Raw genomic sequence first — 14,557 nt, 5'->3', positions numbered from 1 at the left:
CCCCATTCATCATCAAATGACCCCTCAGATTTTTCTTGTGACCCACTTATATAAAGTGGATGAAACTCGCTAAGCCCGATCAGCTACAACATTAAAATGCTAGTTATTTAGGTGCCATTTTTCCTCAGATCAAGTACTACTACTTTACTTTTAGTACTTTTAGTGTTGATGATACTGTATTTCTGTAGTTTAACTTAAGTAGGGTTTTGAATGCGGTATCATATGCATGTATTTTTTAAGTTCTACTTCGGAATGAAGTCGACAATATAGCTGTTTACCTCTGGATTCATCCATACATGTCATCTCTTACATCCTTATGACTACCACATTGTCTTAAAAACTCCCCAAATAGTGTCATTTCCACATAAATATATCTCAAATAATTATAAGAATGAGATGTGCTTGAGACAAAATAACTGCTTCAGTTTCAGCTATTTTATATAAACAAAAAAGCGATAATTAACATTTGGATCATTTACTTAAGTAGTAGAAATACTCCACTGTGGAAATATTCAATTACAAGTAAATGTTCTTACTTAAGTACAAGTAAAGAAGTATAAAAAGCAAAATGTACTTAACATTAGTACTACTAAAAGTACTTACTTACACAGCAAAATGACCCCTGTCAGACTTGTATTATTATATATTATACAGTAAAACTGTATCATTACTATTGATGGGTTAATGTAGAGGCAGTACTTTAATGTTTTAGCTGCTTGAGCCAGAACAAATTTGATCTACTTTGTGTTGCGTAGTTTTAATCAATAACAATGTATCATATTTAAGAACTCGCTCACTTTTCTTTTAATGTATAAAATCTTCATTTGCAAAGTAACTTTAACTGTCGGATAAATGTACTCAAACATTTGCTTCTGAAGTTCGCTGAGTGAGAGTATAAAGTGGCAGAAAATGTAAATAATCAAGTAAAGTGCAAGTACAAGTAAAAGTGTCCTTAAAGTGAATATATTTCATCACACAGACGCACAGATTCTTAAAATGTTTCTGGTTTTTACACTTTAACACAACAAGCTTTTGTGTGTCGAGTTTGTCAATATTGATTTTTATTTGAGTCATTAGTGCACTGGCAACACATTTCATGAGCAGACCTACAGAAGGAGAGTTGTGCAGTTTTCAACGTATATTTGTAATGTGTAATCTGTGTGTTTCAGTGGCTGATTTTAGTGTAAGTGTATTCATTACAGGAAAATCATGTTTTTCTGCAAAGACAACACAGGAAAAAAACAAAACATCCAAATATCATGAGGAAAAATAGAAAAGATTTTCACTGCATTTCATTGGAGAACCATCCCATGACGGTTAAGGCTGGGCCGGTGCTGTCTCAGTGATGCGTTGGCTCTGTGTGGTAACTACCAGCCGCTCGTGTGTTTGATATGCGGTAAATTCTACACAAATGTTCATGAAGCTGACAGGCATGACACATGGCACCGTCTATTGTCTGATTACACTCAAACTTACAGACAAAACACACTCGAAGCTGAGTGGGATGGAGCTATTGTCCATTGTATTCACTGGTTTTAACTGTTCCAGATAAAGCGCCATTCTCAACAGCCACTGACACAGCACATCGGCCACACAGATCCGCAGCTCCTGTCTTTTCACCCACGTTTTACCTGCATGTTCCCCAAATACAGCACCGCTCATTGAAGAGATGGATCTTTGCCAGACTGAGGTCAGTCTCCTGGTGAAACTGGCACTGAAGGTTAGAGGCAGTGGTGTAGGTTCTGTGGCTGGACTTTTTTTTTTTTGTTGTAATATATTTCACAATATGACAAAGGGGATCTTGCCAAACTCTCTCGTACTTACAGAGTGAAGATGAGGACCGCAGTTCTGCTGTTTGTCATGGGGTTCTGTGTGTTGAATGTCACATCTTCACTGAAAATCTGCGCTTTCAACATTCAGAGCTTTGGTGAAGCAAAGGCAAACAACAAGAAGGTTATGGGGATTCTCCTGAAGGTACTCTACTGTATGTGTACAACGACTAGAGCTACAGCCACGTAAATCTATACATTGACCTTTCTTTCTTTTTTCTTTTTTTGTCTTTGCTCCCAAGATCCTGTCTCGGTGTGATTTGTGTCTTATTCAGGAGGTCCGAGACTCTAAAGGAGAGGCAATACAAGCTTTGGTTAAGGAGCTAAACAGGTACAAGCATTTTCAGGTTTCAAACATGTCAATCAACAACATCAGCTTTAACGTCACTGTATGTGACCGGTGTTGTTGTCCGCAGATTTGACAAATCCAACTCATACTCCTTTGTGGAAAGTGAAAGGCTGGGGAGGAACACCTACAAGGAGCAGTATGTCTACATTTACAGGTAACCCATGCTGTTAACCAGACATGACCCATCACTGTTAATGGTCAGTTTAACTTCATGTCCTCTTTTTCCTTCCAGGAACAATGTGCTGACGGTCAAAGAGCAATATCAGTATCCGAAACTAGAGGAAGGGAGCAACAAAACCGATGTGTTCTCCAGAGAGCCTTTCATCGTCCGCTTTCACTCCCCCACAACATGTAAGATTAAATGGAAGACATGTTTGGAACCATACAGAAAAGGAAATGTCACCCTATTACAGTCTAACACAGTATTTCTGGAGGATCCTTGATGTTGTTGCAAATGTAAACATCATATACTGGTTTCAGAAACCTGGATATGCTGGATTAGAGCCATCTATCCAGGTTTCTAATCCTTCCCTTCCATGTATACAGGTGAGTCCGATCTCAGTCCATGTAGCAGGTAAAAAAATCACACGATGATTATAAATGATGCAATGAAACAAATAAAAATGTAAGTTTTACAGTGGTTGGAGGATGAAGCATCTCTTCCACCACTGATGACCAGATGAAAAAGGTACATCAAGCAGAATAATTAACTTCAACCTGCGGTTAAAACAGAATTTGCTAGATTAATAGAGGAAGCTGCAGACAGTCAGAAACCTATATAGCAATATGAACGTATGTAAACATTCGTTTAAGGTGTTTCATAAATGTGTTTTGTTTTTTTCCAGTGGTGAAGGATTTTGTCCTGATTGGTCAGCACACATGCCCAAAAACTGCCATGAAGGAGATGGATGAACTCTACACTGTCTTCAAAGGGATTCACAAGAAGTGGAAGACTGATGTAGGTCAAACCATATCATTATCATCATCATCATCATCATTATCATAACTCTATATCTTTTTATTCACATCTTCTCTCGTCACCCTCAAAAGGATAAAGGGTATAGCTAATGAATGGGTGGATCTATATCTTGGTCGGAGCCCCTCAGCTTGGTCTCGTGTTGGTTGTCGGTTGTCGGTTCTCTTCTATACATCTTGATCTGTTCAACTTCCCTTCTTGCTTCCTTTCATTCGCACCAGAACGTGATGATCTTGGGGGATCTCAACGCCGGCTGCAGCTACGTCACCATCAAGGGCTGGAGAGCCGTGCGCTTGAGGAGCGACCCCAAGTTTCGTTGGCTAATTGGAGATGAACAAGACACCACTGTGCGGAAGAAGACGAACTGCGCCTATGACAGGTCAGTGATGGACGACCAGTGTGTAGACACCAAGCCCACTAGATAAAGTGATTTCTTACAAATAATCTTCCCCACATTTCCACAAACAGGATTATTGTCCATGGACGTGAAATTATTTCCAGTATAGTGCCAGGTTCAGCTCAACCGTTCAACTTTAAAGAGAATTTCCATCTCACTGAGGAGGAGGTAAACTTGTTGCCTTGTAAATGTTCCTTGTTATTTATTATTCAGTTTGATACTTAAGGTGAACATTAATCCTGATCTCTTGGTGGCTCTTTAGGCTCTTGAGGTGAGTGACCATTTTCCAGTAGAAGTTGACCTCAAGCCCAACCACCGCTACCTCCTCCGCCATGAGCTGTAGACCACTCAGCAATCAACCAACCAGGACTTCTTTATTATAACTGCAGTTTTACTTGATTTTAGCTGTTAAAATAAATCAAAGTACCAAGCAGAATACTCATTGAGAAGATTTATTCTTTTATAATGACTCTTATCTTCAACGTATGACTACCCCCATCTGAGTTACATAAGACACCAACATGAGCGGTTTCAGCATGAAGGAACGGCATGTTCGACTGCTGGAGTTTATGTTGCGCGTCTGAAACCAAAACCACATCAAAACTGACATCATTTCATGAGCTCACGAAGGTACGTTCCTACAGAAACACAAAACATTGTTTTTGTGATTTCACTGTTTTAGAGAGAAACTTTTCATAACATCATATTCTATATTCATATTTTACGACAGGCTCACATAATGCAGAAACTTATTTATTATTATTACTTATGTTTTAGTTTTGATGTGTGACTTTTGCACCGTGTGTTTGACAGGAAGCTGCTTTCAGCATCAACAGATGAGCTACTTCGTGCTCTCTTCCTTTCAGAGAGAGGAGATTATCTGTGGCAATGCATTCGTTTTTGTCTTCATATAATTCCGATTAAAGTATTGATTTGACTATTTGAAAAGATGGAACAAAGTCTTTCTGATATACTCAGTGATGCATTTTCAGGTAAGAAACAAGTTTTATTATTGTGGTGTATATATATATATATATATATATATATATATATATATATATATATATATATACGTATAAATATATTTTTTTTAACTATTTACAAAAGGGTAATTTTCAAATGATGGTGTTGTTACAGAGACATCTGCTCCATCATTTCCTGACGACGATTTGGACTTTGAGAATCTAAATTTTGATGAAAAGCTTGAGGAAGAGAACTCTCATGAAAACTTACCAACAAAGGAAGACAGGGCTCTGCACCAGGAAGCAACTGGTGAAGCTACAGTTTTGTCTACCAGGGAAACCAAAGATATATACAAGCCTGAACATGTTGATAAAGAGCAGTCTGATGATAATGATGATGACGAGGATTTTCAAGGTGTCGGGGTCAGTCTCATGAGCGTGGATGAAACTCCAGAGGAGGATTACACAAGCTCAGATGGAGATTCAGAACAGGAAGGTTCTGTCTCCGGAGAAGATGAGGAGGATGGCGATGAGGAGGAGGATATAGGCACAGGAGAGAAAGGAGAGGATTTGTTGATGTCAGTTCGCTGTGGTGACGAGTCCTGCTATGGTTATAAAGAGGACAGGATCTTTGCTGAGGGACACCCTCTGTCCCCGGAGGGTGCTGAAAACCCTCAAGTTAGAAACGAGGAACAAGGTGAGAGCGAGAGCGATGAGGAGGTGTCCTATTTTGGGCGAATCCCTGAACGTGGCAACGAGATGATGATAAAAGGTGATGGGGTTGAAGAGGATGAGCAAGAAAGAGAAGAAGACAAGCAAGAGGACTCGTCTGATTCTGAGTGTGAGGGCATGAAAGTCGAAAAAGAAGAAAATGTTCTTGCTCAGTGTTTTGAGCAGGAGGTTGAAAATCCTTACAGAAGTGAGCCTGCCACAGCCACTTTGAATTCTCCAGAAATATCAGTGCAAAGTCTGCAGGATCCCATAGCTGAAGTTGTTAGTGAGGAATATGTAGAGAAAATGAAGGATTTCTCAGGGGAGGAGCATCAAGAGGCAGGTGAGAGCTTTGCAGATTATCCCTCAGACTTTTCTTCATGTGAATATGTAGATGGAGTCAAAAATCAAGAAAGTAACTCCCAGTCGAACGCCTTGCCTCACACATCCGACAGGGGTTCGAATGCAAAGCAAAACCTCTGCCTGGAAGGAGAGGTGACGGATGCAACATGGATGGGAAGAGAGGAGGACACTGATGATGAGGGAGATGGGTATCTATTCAGCAGAGATCTGGAGATGGATGATGAAAGGTTCAGGAGTTTCGATGTGGCAGCTGCAGAAGAAGACGGAGGAAAATGTGAGAATGTGTTGAGCGATGCAGCTGTGACAGGGTGTGATGATGAAGGTGAGACAGGTGAGAGTGACTCCTACAGCTCCAGTGATGACGAGGTCCAAGTGAGGAGGAGAGACGAGGGCCTCTTGGATGATATATGTCCACAAGATCTCGACTACGAAAAGAGACTGGAGGACAGTCGGCTTTACAGCGCGAGCACTGCTGCATTTTCCGATTGGAGCATCTCTGATGATCATAACACCGAAAACAACAGAGCAGATCCAGCAGATCTCAGCAAAAGCTGGGATTTAGACGTGTCAAAAAGTGCTTCCACTCTGTCTGAGGACCTGTTAACCACAGAAGGCACAGATACAGCGGAAGCACCTCTTTCATATGTGAGTCAGCGTCCTGCAGAAGACGTCAACAGCTACTCAGTGGTGCAGAGAGAGGAGGGCAAAAACACAACCCCCTCTAACCAGGGCTCCGTGGATGACAGCTTCTTCTTCAACACTGAAGACGGAGCCTCAAGGGTCACTGAGCTGGGGCATCTGGGAGATGACGAGTACGAAGAGGAGAGGAACTGGGAACAAGAGCAGGAGAGAATCAAAGCTTTCTACAAGTTTTACAATGAGAGCGATGGGGAGAATGAAAGAGGTGAGTGTACATGAGATGTGTATATAGTAATAATATAATAATGTATACACATACACAATAACAAGTGTTGCCTGTATTCCATAATTCATCAGTTTCCATTTGTGCATTTTTAGAGAGGCAGATAAAAGTTCAGTTTTGTACAGATCCATTGTCTCAAGTCATTCACTATGAAACTGACAGGTAAGCGGAATTTCTTGTCCAAATTAAACATTGTCTCAAACAATAATTACGACCTGAGCTCCACAGATCCAACCAGACGCTGTGTTCTTCCTCTTTTCTCAGCAGTGACACAGATTCACTCAGCAGCTTCGCAGACAGGGAGGAGGACCTTAGCTCTGCAGAAACACCTGAAGTGAGAATACGATCATTTGCAAATGGTCACATATGAAAACAGACGGCAACACGTACACATGAACACATTGTTTTAACTGCTTTGTGTGTGCACAGGACCTGAGGGAGCCTGACGACACCCTGCTAATCACACCAGATTGTGATCCCCCGAACACTCTGCCAGAGAGCGAGCCGGAGAGCGAGCCGGAGAGCGTGCCAGAGAGCGTGCCAGAGAGCGTGCCAGAGACTGATCTCAGTAACACACAAAACTGTACCAGAAAACACAAGGTGTGTGCTCACTGGCCATTACTGAACATTCATTTTGTTCATTTGTTCCTTTATTGTTTGGTTATTTGTATACCTCCTGTTTTTTCCCCCTGCAGTGTCTCGGCATTCTGAAGCAGATAGTGAAGATGGGTCTGGTGATAGGGGCGGGTTTGCTGGTGTTCTGGATGGGCACAGGCCAACCAGACTGGTTCACATCCTTCTTCTAAGGCTACATGTCTTTTTTTTTTTTTTTTGCCATTAAAACATGTTTATATGCTTACCAATGTTGGAAGAAAAATCCAAAATGACAATATGGCTTTGTAAAAATGCAGTTTAAAGTGCTAGATTGAAAATTGTGAACCATTATCTGTAATATGCAACACTGTGCTTAATAAAGATTTATCTTTGTTTAAAATGTTGCTGATGTATTTGTATGAAATTCAGAGAAGTTGTCTTCCTATTACATCAGGGCTAAATAAGCTTTAAACTAAGGCCTCTACTTGTACTGTATGTCTGGTGAATTAGTGATAAGCCTGACACATTGAATGTCATGTAAAATGTATCATTTGTGGTAGAAAGTAACTATTTTCTATTTTCTGCTATTTTCTTCTTTGATTTCATCTCAGATGGAAATCATACTCTTTATTCTGCTGCAAGTATCTGATAGTAATATATACCAGTAACTTTGGAAATATGATAAACTTGCAAGATTTTTTAAAAAATTTTTATTACCAGGAACCCTAGTAAAATGCTGCTGTATGTTAATGTATCAACAATAATTTATCTATTATTTTCGCTTGTTAAACTGTATCACAACTATGAATAGAGTTAATATCAATACAATACGAAGATAATAATGACCTTTTTTTTTTTAATTCAAAAATCAAATAATAGCCTATAACAATCTGGAAGGGGACTTTCTGCATATGAAACAGCACACTTTACAAAATCAGCAAACACAACACAGGCAAATGTGAATACTGTGGACAAGAGGAAACAGTGGAGCATGTAATGGTTCATTGTGAAAATATCAATCAGACAGGATGCACCTGATTCAAAATTTGAGAGATAAAAATAGAATTTGAAAAAAAAAAAACAATTACATGTACCGCAAAAGGACTCAAGGGAATGCTATTAAATCTTATTCCAGTGAGAGTTTGTGAATTTTTTAAAAGTATTAATACTAATATTTTTTATTTATTTATTTATTTATTTATTTGTTTATCTATTTTATTTTTTTATTTAATTTTGGAATAAGAGTAGGCTATTAGACATCCTGATCCATACTCCATTCCAGTTGGTGGCGGTAATCTATCAATTCGTTGTTTGCCAACCGTCAATAAACGTCAAAGAAGAAGAACAACAACAAGAAGAAGAAGGGGGAGAAGAAGAATTTGCCAAACGGAAATGACGTCTCATTTTACTGAAGGTGCAAATGTTTTCAACATCAAGCACAAACAAACAGGGCGGGTTTTAGCATCTGCATGTTTTCGAGCCACCGGAGGATCCGTCCCTATTACCCGCGCGACAAATCGAGCTTCCGGTCATTATCGGTGGGCGGAGTTATAACCGTGATCTCTTTTTGCGAACTGAAACTACAGCTCAACCGAAACAACACAGATATAACGCTACACCGAAGTCTATCGACAAAAAGCGAACTAAAACAATGTCTTCGCTAAGTAGTAAGTCTGCGCAGGACATCAGCGACCTGCTGGATGAATACGGGATAAAGCACGGACCTGTGGTCGGTGAGAGGCTCTTACTGTTTACTTTTTGCCCGTTTTGAATCAACGTGTACGCCAGTTAAGTACACAGGCCTCCCCCTGCTTGTGAGAGTTTGCTCTTTTATCGGGTCTGTGGTTTTCTATGTACACTTGTTCATTATTCCTTAAATGTGTATGACCTTCTGTTCTCAGACTCCACCAGAAGTCTGTATGAAAAGAAGCTGAGAGAGGCCATGGCCAAAGGGAAAAGAGCAAGTTATAGACCATCACCTGACAAGACCTACTACAGAGAAGAGGGTAAGTGTCTCTGTCTGCTCTTTTCTCTCACTCACATGCTGGGCTAAAGAGCTCATCTCACTTGTTGAGGAGGTGGACCTGTTGTATATCTACAGGAATAAATTGTGTTCAAACTTAGATTGAACTTCGAAGAAAAATGGTTTAAAAATATCTTGTTAAAGGCTAAATTAAAGAGAGCTGTGCATATCAAACAATTAAATATAGACTCACCAAGCACTTTATGGGAACATTTACTTGTAATAGATCGCATGTACACCTACTTATGTGTGTTAATAATGACGTATCAGGATGGGGAAAAAAATGTGATCTCAGTGACTTTGGCTGTGGCTTGATTGTTGGTGCAGGATGGGCTTGTTTGAGTGTTTCTGAAACTGCTGATCCCCTGGGAGTTTCACACTCAACAGTCTCTAGAGTTTACTGAGAGAGGTGCGCAACACAAACACAAAAACAAAACACCTTGTCGATGAGAGAGGTCAGAGGAGAATGGCCAGACTGGTGGGAGCTGACAGAAAGATTACGGTAACTCAGATAACCAAAAAACTGAAAGCACCTGTGCTGCTCTTTGGTTTAAATTGACTAGTGGTGATGTTAATCAGGTGATTGAGTGCAAACTGTATGAACTCAAACTGTATAACCGAACCTCTGGAGTCAAAATATTATTGAGCAGGGATTGCTGTTCTCAGGTGGGCCACTCAGGTGTGTAAATGTTCACTTGCTCTGACATAGTGTGATGTTTGTGTTTTTATTTCAGAGGAGGAAGTCACCTACGTTTACAGGACACCAGTAAGTATCCTGCAGATTTAAAAACCTGAAATTCCATGGCAGTGCATCTCCATCACTGACAAATGTCATTTAAGTTCTCTGTTAACCCCTCTGTGTAAAAATTGGCTACAGGGCCCTCACCTTTATAGTTTGAGTGACCAACATATGAGAGGTTTTGTTGCCAGAATTTATCAATGAAACAATCTAGTCAATTATATTTATATAGCCAAAAATCACATATTTGTTGTAACTGAATTATGAGTTAATACTGATTGAGTAGGACAAATTTCAATGGTCATTATTTCTGTTTCCAATATTGCAGGTCAGAAGTGACGCTGCAGGAGACTATGGAGACAGGTCAGTTCTTTTCCTTATTCTTTCCTGTTCGGTTCAAACACTGATTGTCTTTCTTCTATATTTCGTGTTATTAAAGAAGCAAATACAAGTCAGGCTGAATTAATAATTACCTTTTTCACCTGTGTAGTCGGCCTTCCATGAGCTCAAGACCAGGGTGGTCTGACAGAGAATTCGAACATGAGTAAGTCACAGTTATACTAACTCTTGTTGTCATCAAAGTGGATGAGGGGCAGACAAAACTTTCATATATATGTTCTATGTTGCTCTTTACAGGACGTCCTACTCAACCTACTCAAGGTCAAAGCCTGAATACAGAGGACAGACTTTTGTTGATGAGTAAGTATTTACACAGAGTTAATCGGTGTCATCAGCTGTTTAGCTTCAATTTGTACATTTGACATTTTAAGTATATTTTGCTAATAAAATGTATATTTAAGTCATGTTTTATTGTATATTATATTATAGCATTTTAATGGTGCTGTCTTAAACGATCTGAATAATACCTCCACCACTGATTGTTTATATTATATCTATAAAAAGTCAGTTTAGATGTCTAATTTTCTCAGACAAACTAACAAGTCTAAAACACAAAGATGCAAGTATGTAAAACGGAGAAAAGCAGCTAATCTTGGAAACCAGAGAATCATTGATCCTTTTTTGCTTGAAAAACAATTTCAACAATTGATTGATTGTCAGATTTGTTGTTGTTTCTGTCAGAATTACACTGACTGGCCCGAGGGGGGCAGCACTGAGTTTACATTCAGTTAAGTAATGTTAAATAAGGATGAAACAGAAAGACATTTGAGTTCATGATAAATCTTACTACCTCACCTCTTACTGACATTACACTAGCTGAAACTAAAGGCAGCACCTGTGTTTGAGTAGCACTGTAGCATAATTCCTCTAATTCCTCTGCAGGCCCAACATATACGAGAAGGCAGTCTCTTACAGAAACTCCAATTTGAAATCGACGCCCATGAAATATGAACAAGATGCTCCGAAGGCACCAAAGTCATCTCGCCTCATCCCACTGTGGGTTCAGTTCGTCTTCTTCCTGGCTGTGGCAGTCTTCCTCTACTTAGTTTTTTCCAGTATGGAGGCAAACGAATCCCTCAAAGGAATAGAATGATTTGGTCTTTTATTCATGCTGCTGTTTACAGGGCTGTTACACTTTATTATACATTTTAATGCAAGGAATGTATTTTGGTTAATGCCTTTATTTTAGACATTGCTGAAATTGTGGTTTATGCAATATTTGTGTGTGTTATAATTGTAGTTTATTTGCTTGCTTATGCTTAAAGGTAAAATACATGATTGTCACTAAGTACAGCAGCACTACTAGAATAGATGGGGATGCCACTTAAAAAACATAAAATCGTATTTCTTACGTAGACAGCATCTGTCTACCTGTCCTGATAGTTTCACTGTCATCTGTTGAAATTTCTAGATAATCAACCTCAGCCGGACCCAGTACAGTGCACGCAGTGGAGTTCGGTTCATGGTGCTAAATGTGCAAAGAAAAGTACAACTTAACTCAGATACTATGCCACAGTTGCATATTAAATATCCACAAAATACTGCAGTTCAGTGTCAAAGGTGCTGTGACAGATCTTTTATAGTATCCCAAAAATGTTCCTTTTTCCATTGTTGTAGTGCTTGGTGTCTCATGGTATATGATGCTGTGGATATTGTTAATAATTATATACTCGAACAACAATTCTTCCTTTTGTCAGTTATCTGAAATAATTCAAGTTTGTGATACAAGTGCCTCAACCGTTTTATAGGATTAATTGGGATATAATTGTTAATGTTTTTTAAGTGTTTAATAAGTAGTTGGGGGAAAAACTTTTATCTTGATTTTAAAAAAAAAAAGAGAAAAAAAAAAGAGGTTGCACTTGTTATACAAGCTGTGATGTCATGTTTATGCTTTGCTTCACTAGAATTAATTCAGAGATATCACACTTTTGTACTACAAAATTCAACCTTTACATCCTGTTGTGAATTGTTTTGAATTTGCATTTCATAATCCAAATATAAAAGACCTTTAATGAGTAAACAAGTGTCAAGTAATTTATTCAGGAGCAAAACAAAAATTAAATGTTTAAATAACTGAGGGTATAAAAATAAACAAACTGTATGATGCATTATTGATAGCGCTTTCTCCTTTTATGGAGTTTGATCTGATGCTATTAATTACACAGTACATGCAGTAATATGATTTAAAAAAAACTGAAACGAAGCTCCAACAACAGCAACATTTTAATCAACTCTAGTTTCTACTTACACACTAAGTGCAGTACATGTAGTTAATGGCATAAGATGCATAGTAGGGTTATACTTAAAGTACAAAAACTTCTAATCCTTAAAGGATCATTGATCTGTGGAAGCAAGTACATAATAAGCTAGTGGAGCTTGTCATTATTGTTACCTGTTAATAAATATAAAACAATGTTTTTGAACTGGATATACAGTGGATATAAAAAGTCTACAGATCCCTGTTAAAAACTCTCAAAGTCTTTTTGGGTAGGACTCTATCAGCATGGCACATCTTGACTCATCATGACACACTCTTCCTTGCAAAGGCGCTCCAAATCTGTCAGATTGTGAGGGCATCTCCTGTGCACAGCCCTCTCCAGGCCACCCCACAGGTTTCCAATTGGATTCAAGTCTGGGCTTTGGCTGGGCCATTCCAAATATTCTAGTGAAGCGATTCTTTTGTTGATTTGGATGTATGCTTTGGGTCGTTGTCGTGCTGAAAGTTGAAATTCCTCTTCATCTTTCTAGCGGACGCCTCAAGGTTTTGTGCCAAAATTGACTGCTATTTGGAACTGTTCATAATTCCCTCTACCTTGACTAAAGCCCCACTTCCAGCTGAATAAAAACACCACCACCATGCTTCACCGTGGGTGTCGCGTTCTTTCGGTGATGTGTTGTTTTTACGCCATGGTCGAAAAGTTCAACCTTGGTATCATCAGACCATAACACATTTTCCTAAATGCTTTTGGGAGACTTGTACATTTTTGCAAAATTTAGCTTAGATGTTTTTCTTCCGTTTTGCCACTCTTCCCCCGTAGCCCAGACGTATGAAGAATATGGGAGATTGTTGTCACATGTAGTACACAATTAGTACTTGCTAGAAATTTCTGCGGTTCTTTTAATGTTGGTGTAGGCCTCCCTGACCAGTTTTCTTCTTGTCTTTTCATAAATTTTGAAGGGATGTCCAGTTTTTGGTAATGTCACCATCGTGCCATATTGTCTTCACTGAAAGTTCTGAAATGATTTATCTTGTCTCATTTTTTTTTACATCACAAAAACCTGGCATTTTAACAAGGGTGTGTAGATTTTTTTATATCCACTGTACACAGAAACCTGAAGAAGCTATGTCACAGTTTCCCCAGTTTAGCTTTTTGCAGCAGATTTCCACACCATACATCTGGGGTCATGGCAACAGCTAAGTCTGAGTGAATCTGAAGTCCAACCTGAACCAAGATTGAATTTAAACTGGACATAGTTTCTACTGTCTGTCAGTCTTCTGTGGCCATTCGCTTACATTTCACTATAACACAATGCTTAATAGCAAATCATATCCATGGCTTCCCTGCAGTAATGCTAACCTGAAGTTTGGTAAGAAAGAAAACTGCAGTACAGTCTCAGGTCTATGTTTGTGTCCATTGAAAGCTGTGCTTCATCCAGACCGGCCTGAACTGGGTCCAGCTGCTGCCTTTTCCAAAGGTGTGTCGATGACCAGCCAAGCTGTTTGGTTCTGTATTATGTCCCCTGCCACCTGAATCCATGGAGGACACAGTGTGAGCCTTCTGGCTTTCCACCACTCACTAGTGATTCTGCTTGAAACGAGAAACACAAAATGCTCCACTTTAATTCACTACTCTAGCACAATTAAGAATATGGATATGGACATGAAAGTAAATTATAATAGTGCCTATAAAAAGTATTCACCCTCACTTGGAGCATTGACAGCATTAAAAAAAAGAGCCTTTAATATTCAAGTGAAAGCATCTGGATTATTACAAAAATAAAATACATGTCTGCAGAAGTATTCATCCTCTTTAAACAGGACACGCCTTGATCAAAACTGGTGTTTCCATTTGGTTTTAGAATTAGTTAAATGGAGATGACCTGTGTGTAGTCAAGGGGTTTCACTTGATTTTGAGTTTAAATACACCTGGAACTAGAAGGTCTAACTTTTAGTCAGTCAGTATCATGGCAAAATCCTCCACAATGAAGGCAAAACAACACACCGAGCAACTTACAAAAATGTAATCAAGAAGCACAAGTCAGGAGATGGATATGAAATATTAAATCCCCTTT

The 14,557-nt window shown here is 39.1% G+C and overlaps 3 protein-coding genes across 4 annotated transcripts; all 3 read left to right on the top strand.

Annotated features, from left to right (window-relative positions):
- The first annotated feature begins 1,655 nt into the window (after positions 1-1,655).
- On the top strand, positions 1,656-3,987 carry dnase1l1l (deoxyribonuclease I-like 1-like). The gene is made up of 9 exons (XM_023427647.2): positions 1,656-1,720; positions 1,827-1,974; positions 2,072-2,160; positions 2,246-2,332; positions 2,411-2,529; positions 3,024-3,136; positions 3,376-3,533; positions 3,623-3,719; positions 3,814-3,987. The coding sequence occupies exons 2-9, from the start codon at positions 1,834-1,836 to the stop codon at positions 3,892-3,894; spliced, it is 885 nt and encodes a 294-aa protein (XP_023283415.1). The 5' UTR covers positions 1,656-1,720; positions 1,827-1,833; the 3' UTR covers positions 3,895-3,987.
- Positions 3,988-4,091: 104 nt separating this feature from the next.
- Positions 4,092-7,503, top strand: LOC111670769 (uncharacterized). 2 transcript variants are annotated; one of them, XM_087179627.1, is made up of 7 exons: positions 4,092-4,181; positions 4,501-4,543; positions 4,689-6,491; positions 6,605-6,671; positions 6,774-6,843; positions 6,939-7,109; positions 7,205-7,503. In XM_087179627.1, exons 1-7 carry the CDS (start codon positions 4,101-4,103, stop codon positions 7,313-7,315), a joined length of 2,346 nt encoding a protein of 781 aa, XP_087035753.1. In that variant the 5' UTR covers positions 4,092-4,100; the 3' UTR covers positions 7,316-7,503. The 2 variants fall into 2 exon arrangements, with proteins under 2 accessions (XP_087035753.1, XP_023283413.1); XM_023427645.2 differs by lacking the exon at positions 4,092-4,181 and having other exon boundaries at positions 4,308-4,543.
- Positions 7,504-8,585: 1,082 nt separating this feature from the next.
- Positions 8,586-12,287, top strand: LOC111670773 (emerin). The gene is made up of 7 exons (XM_023427650.2): positions 8,586-8,836; positions 9,005-9,109; positions 9,861-9,892; positions 10,194-10,228; positions 10,356-10,409; positions 10,502-10,564; positions 11,147-12,287. Exons 1-7 carry the CDS (start codon positions 8,755-8,757, stop codon positions 11,355-11,357), a joined length of 582 nt encoding a protein of 193 aa, XP_023283418.1. The 5' UTR covers positions 8,586-8,754; the 3' UTR covers positions 11,358-12,287.
- The last annotated feature ends 2,270 nt before the right edge of the window (positions 12,288-14,557 follow it).

This window comes from Seriola lalandi, unplaced genomic scaffold (assembly GCF_002814215.2).
Source record: "Seriola lalandi dorsalis isolate HSWRI2012SDOR001 ecotype SW California unplaced genomic scaffold, Sedor1 jcf7180002054861, whole genome shotgun sequence".
Lineage (NCBI taxonomy): Eukaryota > Metazoa > Chordata > Actinopteri > Carangiformes > Carangidae > Seriola > Seriola lalandi.
This window is presented reverse-complemented; position numbering and strand designations above follow the sequence as displayed.

Excerpts from the sequence above, each read along its gene's own strand:
- LOC111670773 (XM_023427650.2), top strand. The coding sequence starts at position 8,755 with ATGTCTTCGCTAAGTAGTAAGTCTGCGCAGGACATCAGCGACCTGCTG. Across the intron at positions 10,229-10,355 it reads GCAGGAGACTATGGAGACAG|TCGGCCTTCCATGAGCTCAA; the intron begins GTCAGTTCTTTT and ends TCACCTGTGTAG. Across the intron at positions 10,410-10,501 it reads GACAGAGAATTCGAACATGA|GACGTCCTACTCAACCTACT; the intron begins GTAAGTCACAGT and ends TGCTCTTTACAG.
- LOC111670769 (XM_087179627.1), top strand. The coding sequence starts at position 4,101 with ATGTTCGACTGCTGGAGTTTATGTTGCGCGTCTGAAACCAAAACCACA. Across the intron at positions 4,544-4,688 it reads ACTCAGTGATGCATTTTCAG|AGACATCTGCTCCATCATTT; the intron begins GTAAGAAACAAG and ends GTGTTGTTACAG. Across the intron at positions 6,844-6,938 it reads GCTCTGCAGAAACACCTGAA|GACCTGAGGGAGCCTGACGA; the intron begins GTGAGAATACGA and ends GTGTGTGCACAG.
- dnase1l1l (XM_023427647.2), top strand. The coding sequence starts at position 1,834 with ATGAGGACCGCAGTTCTGCTGTTTGTCATGGGGTTCTGTGTGTTGAAT. Across the intron at positions 2,161-2,245 it reads TTGGTTAAGGAGCTAAACAG|ATTTGACAAATCCAACTCAT; the intron begins GTACAAGCATTT and ends TGTTGTCCGCAG. Across the intron at positions 2,530-3,023 it reads CTTTCACTCCCCCACAACAT|TGGTGAAGGATTTTGTCCTG; the intron begins GTAAGATTAAAT and ends GTTTTTTTCCAG.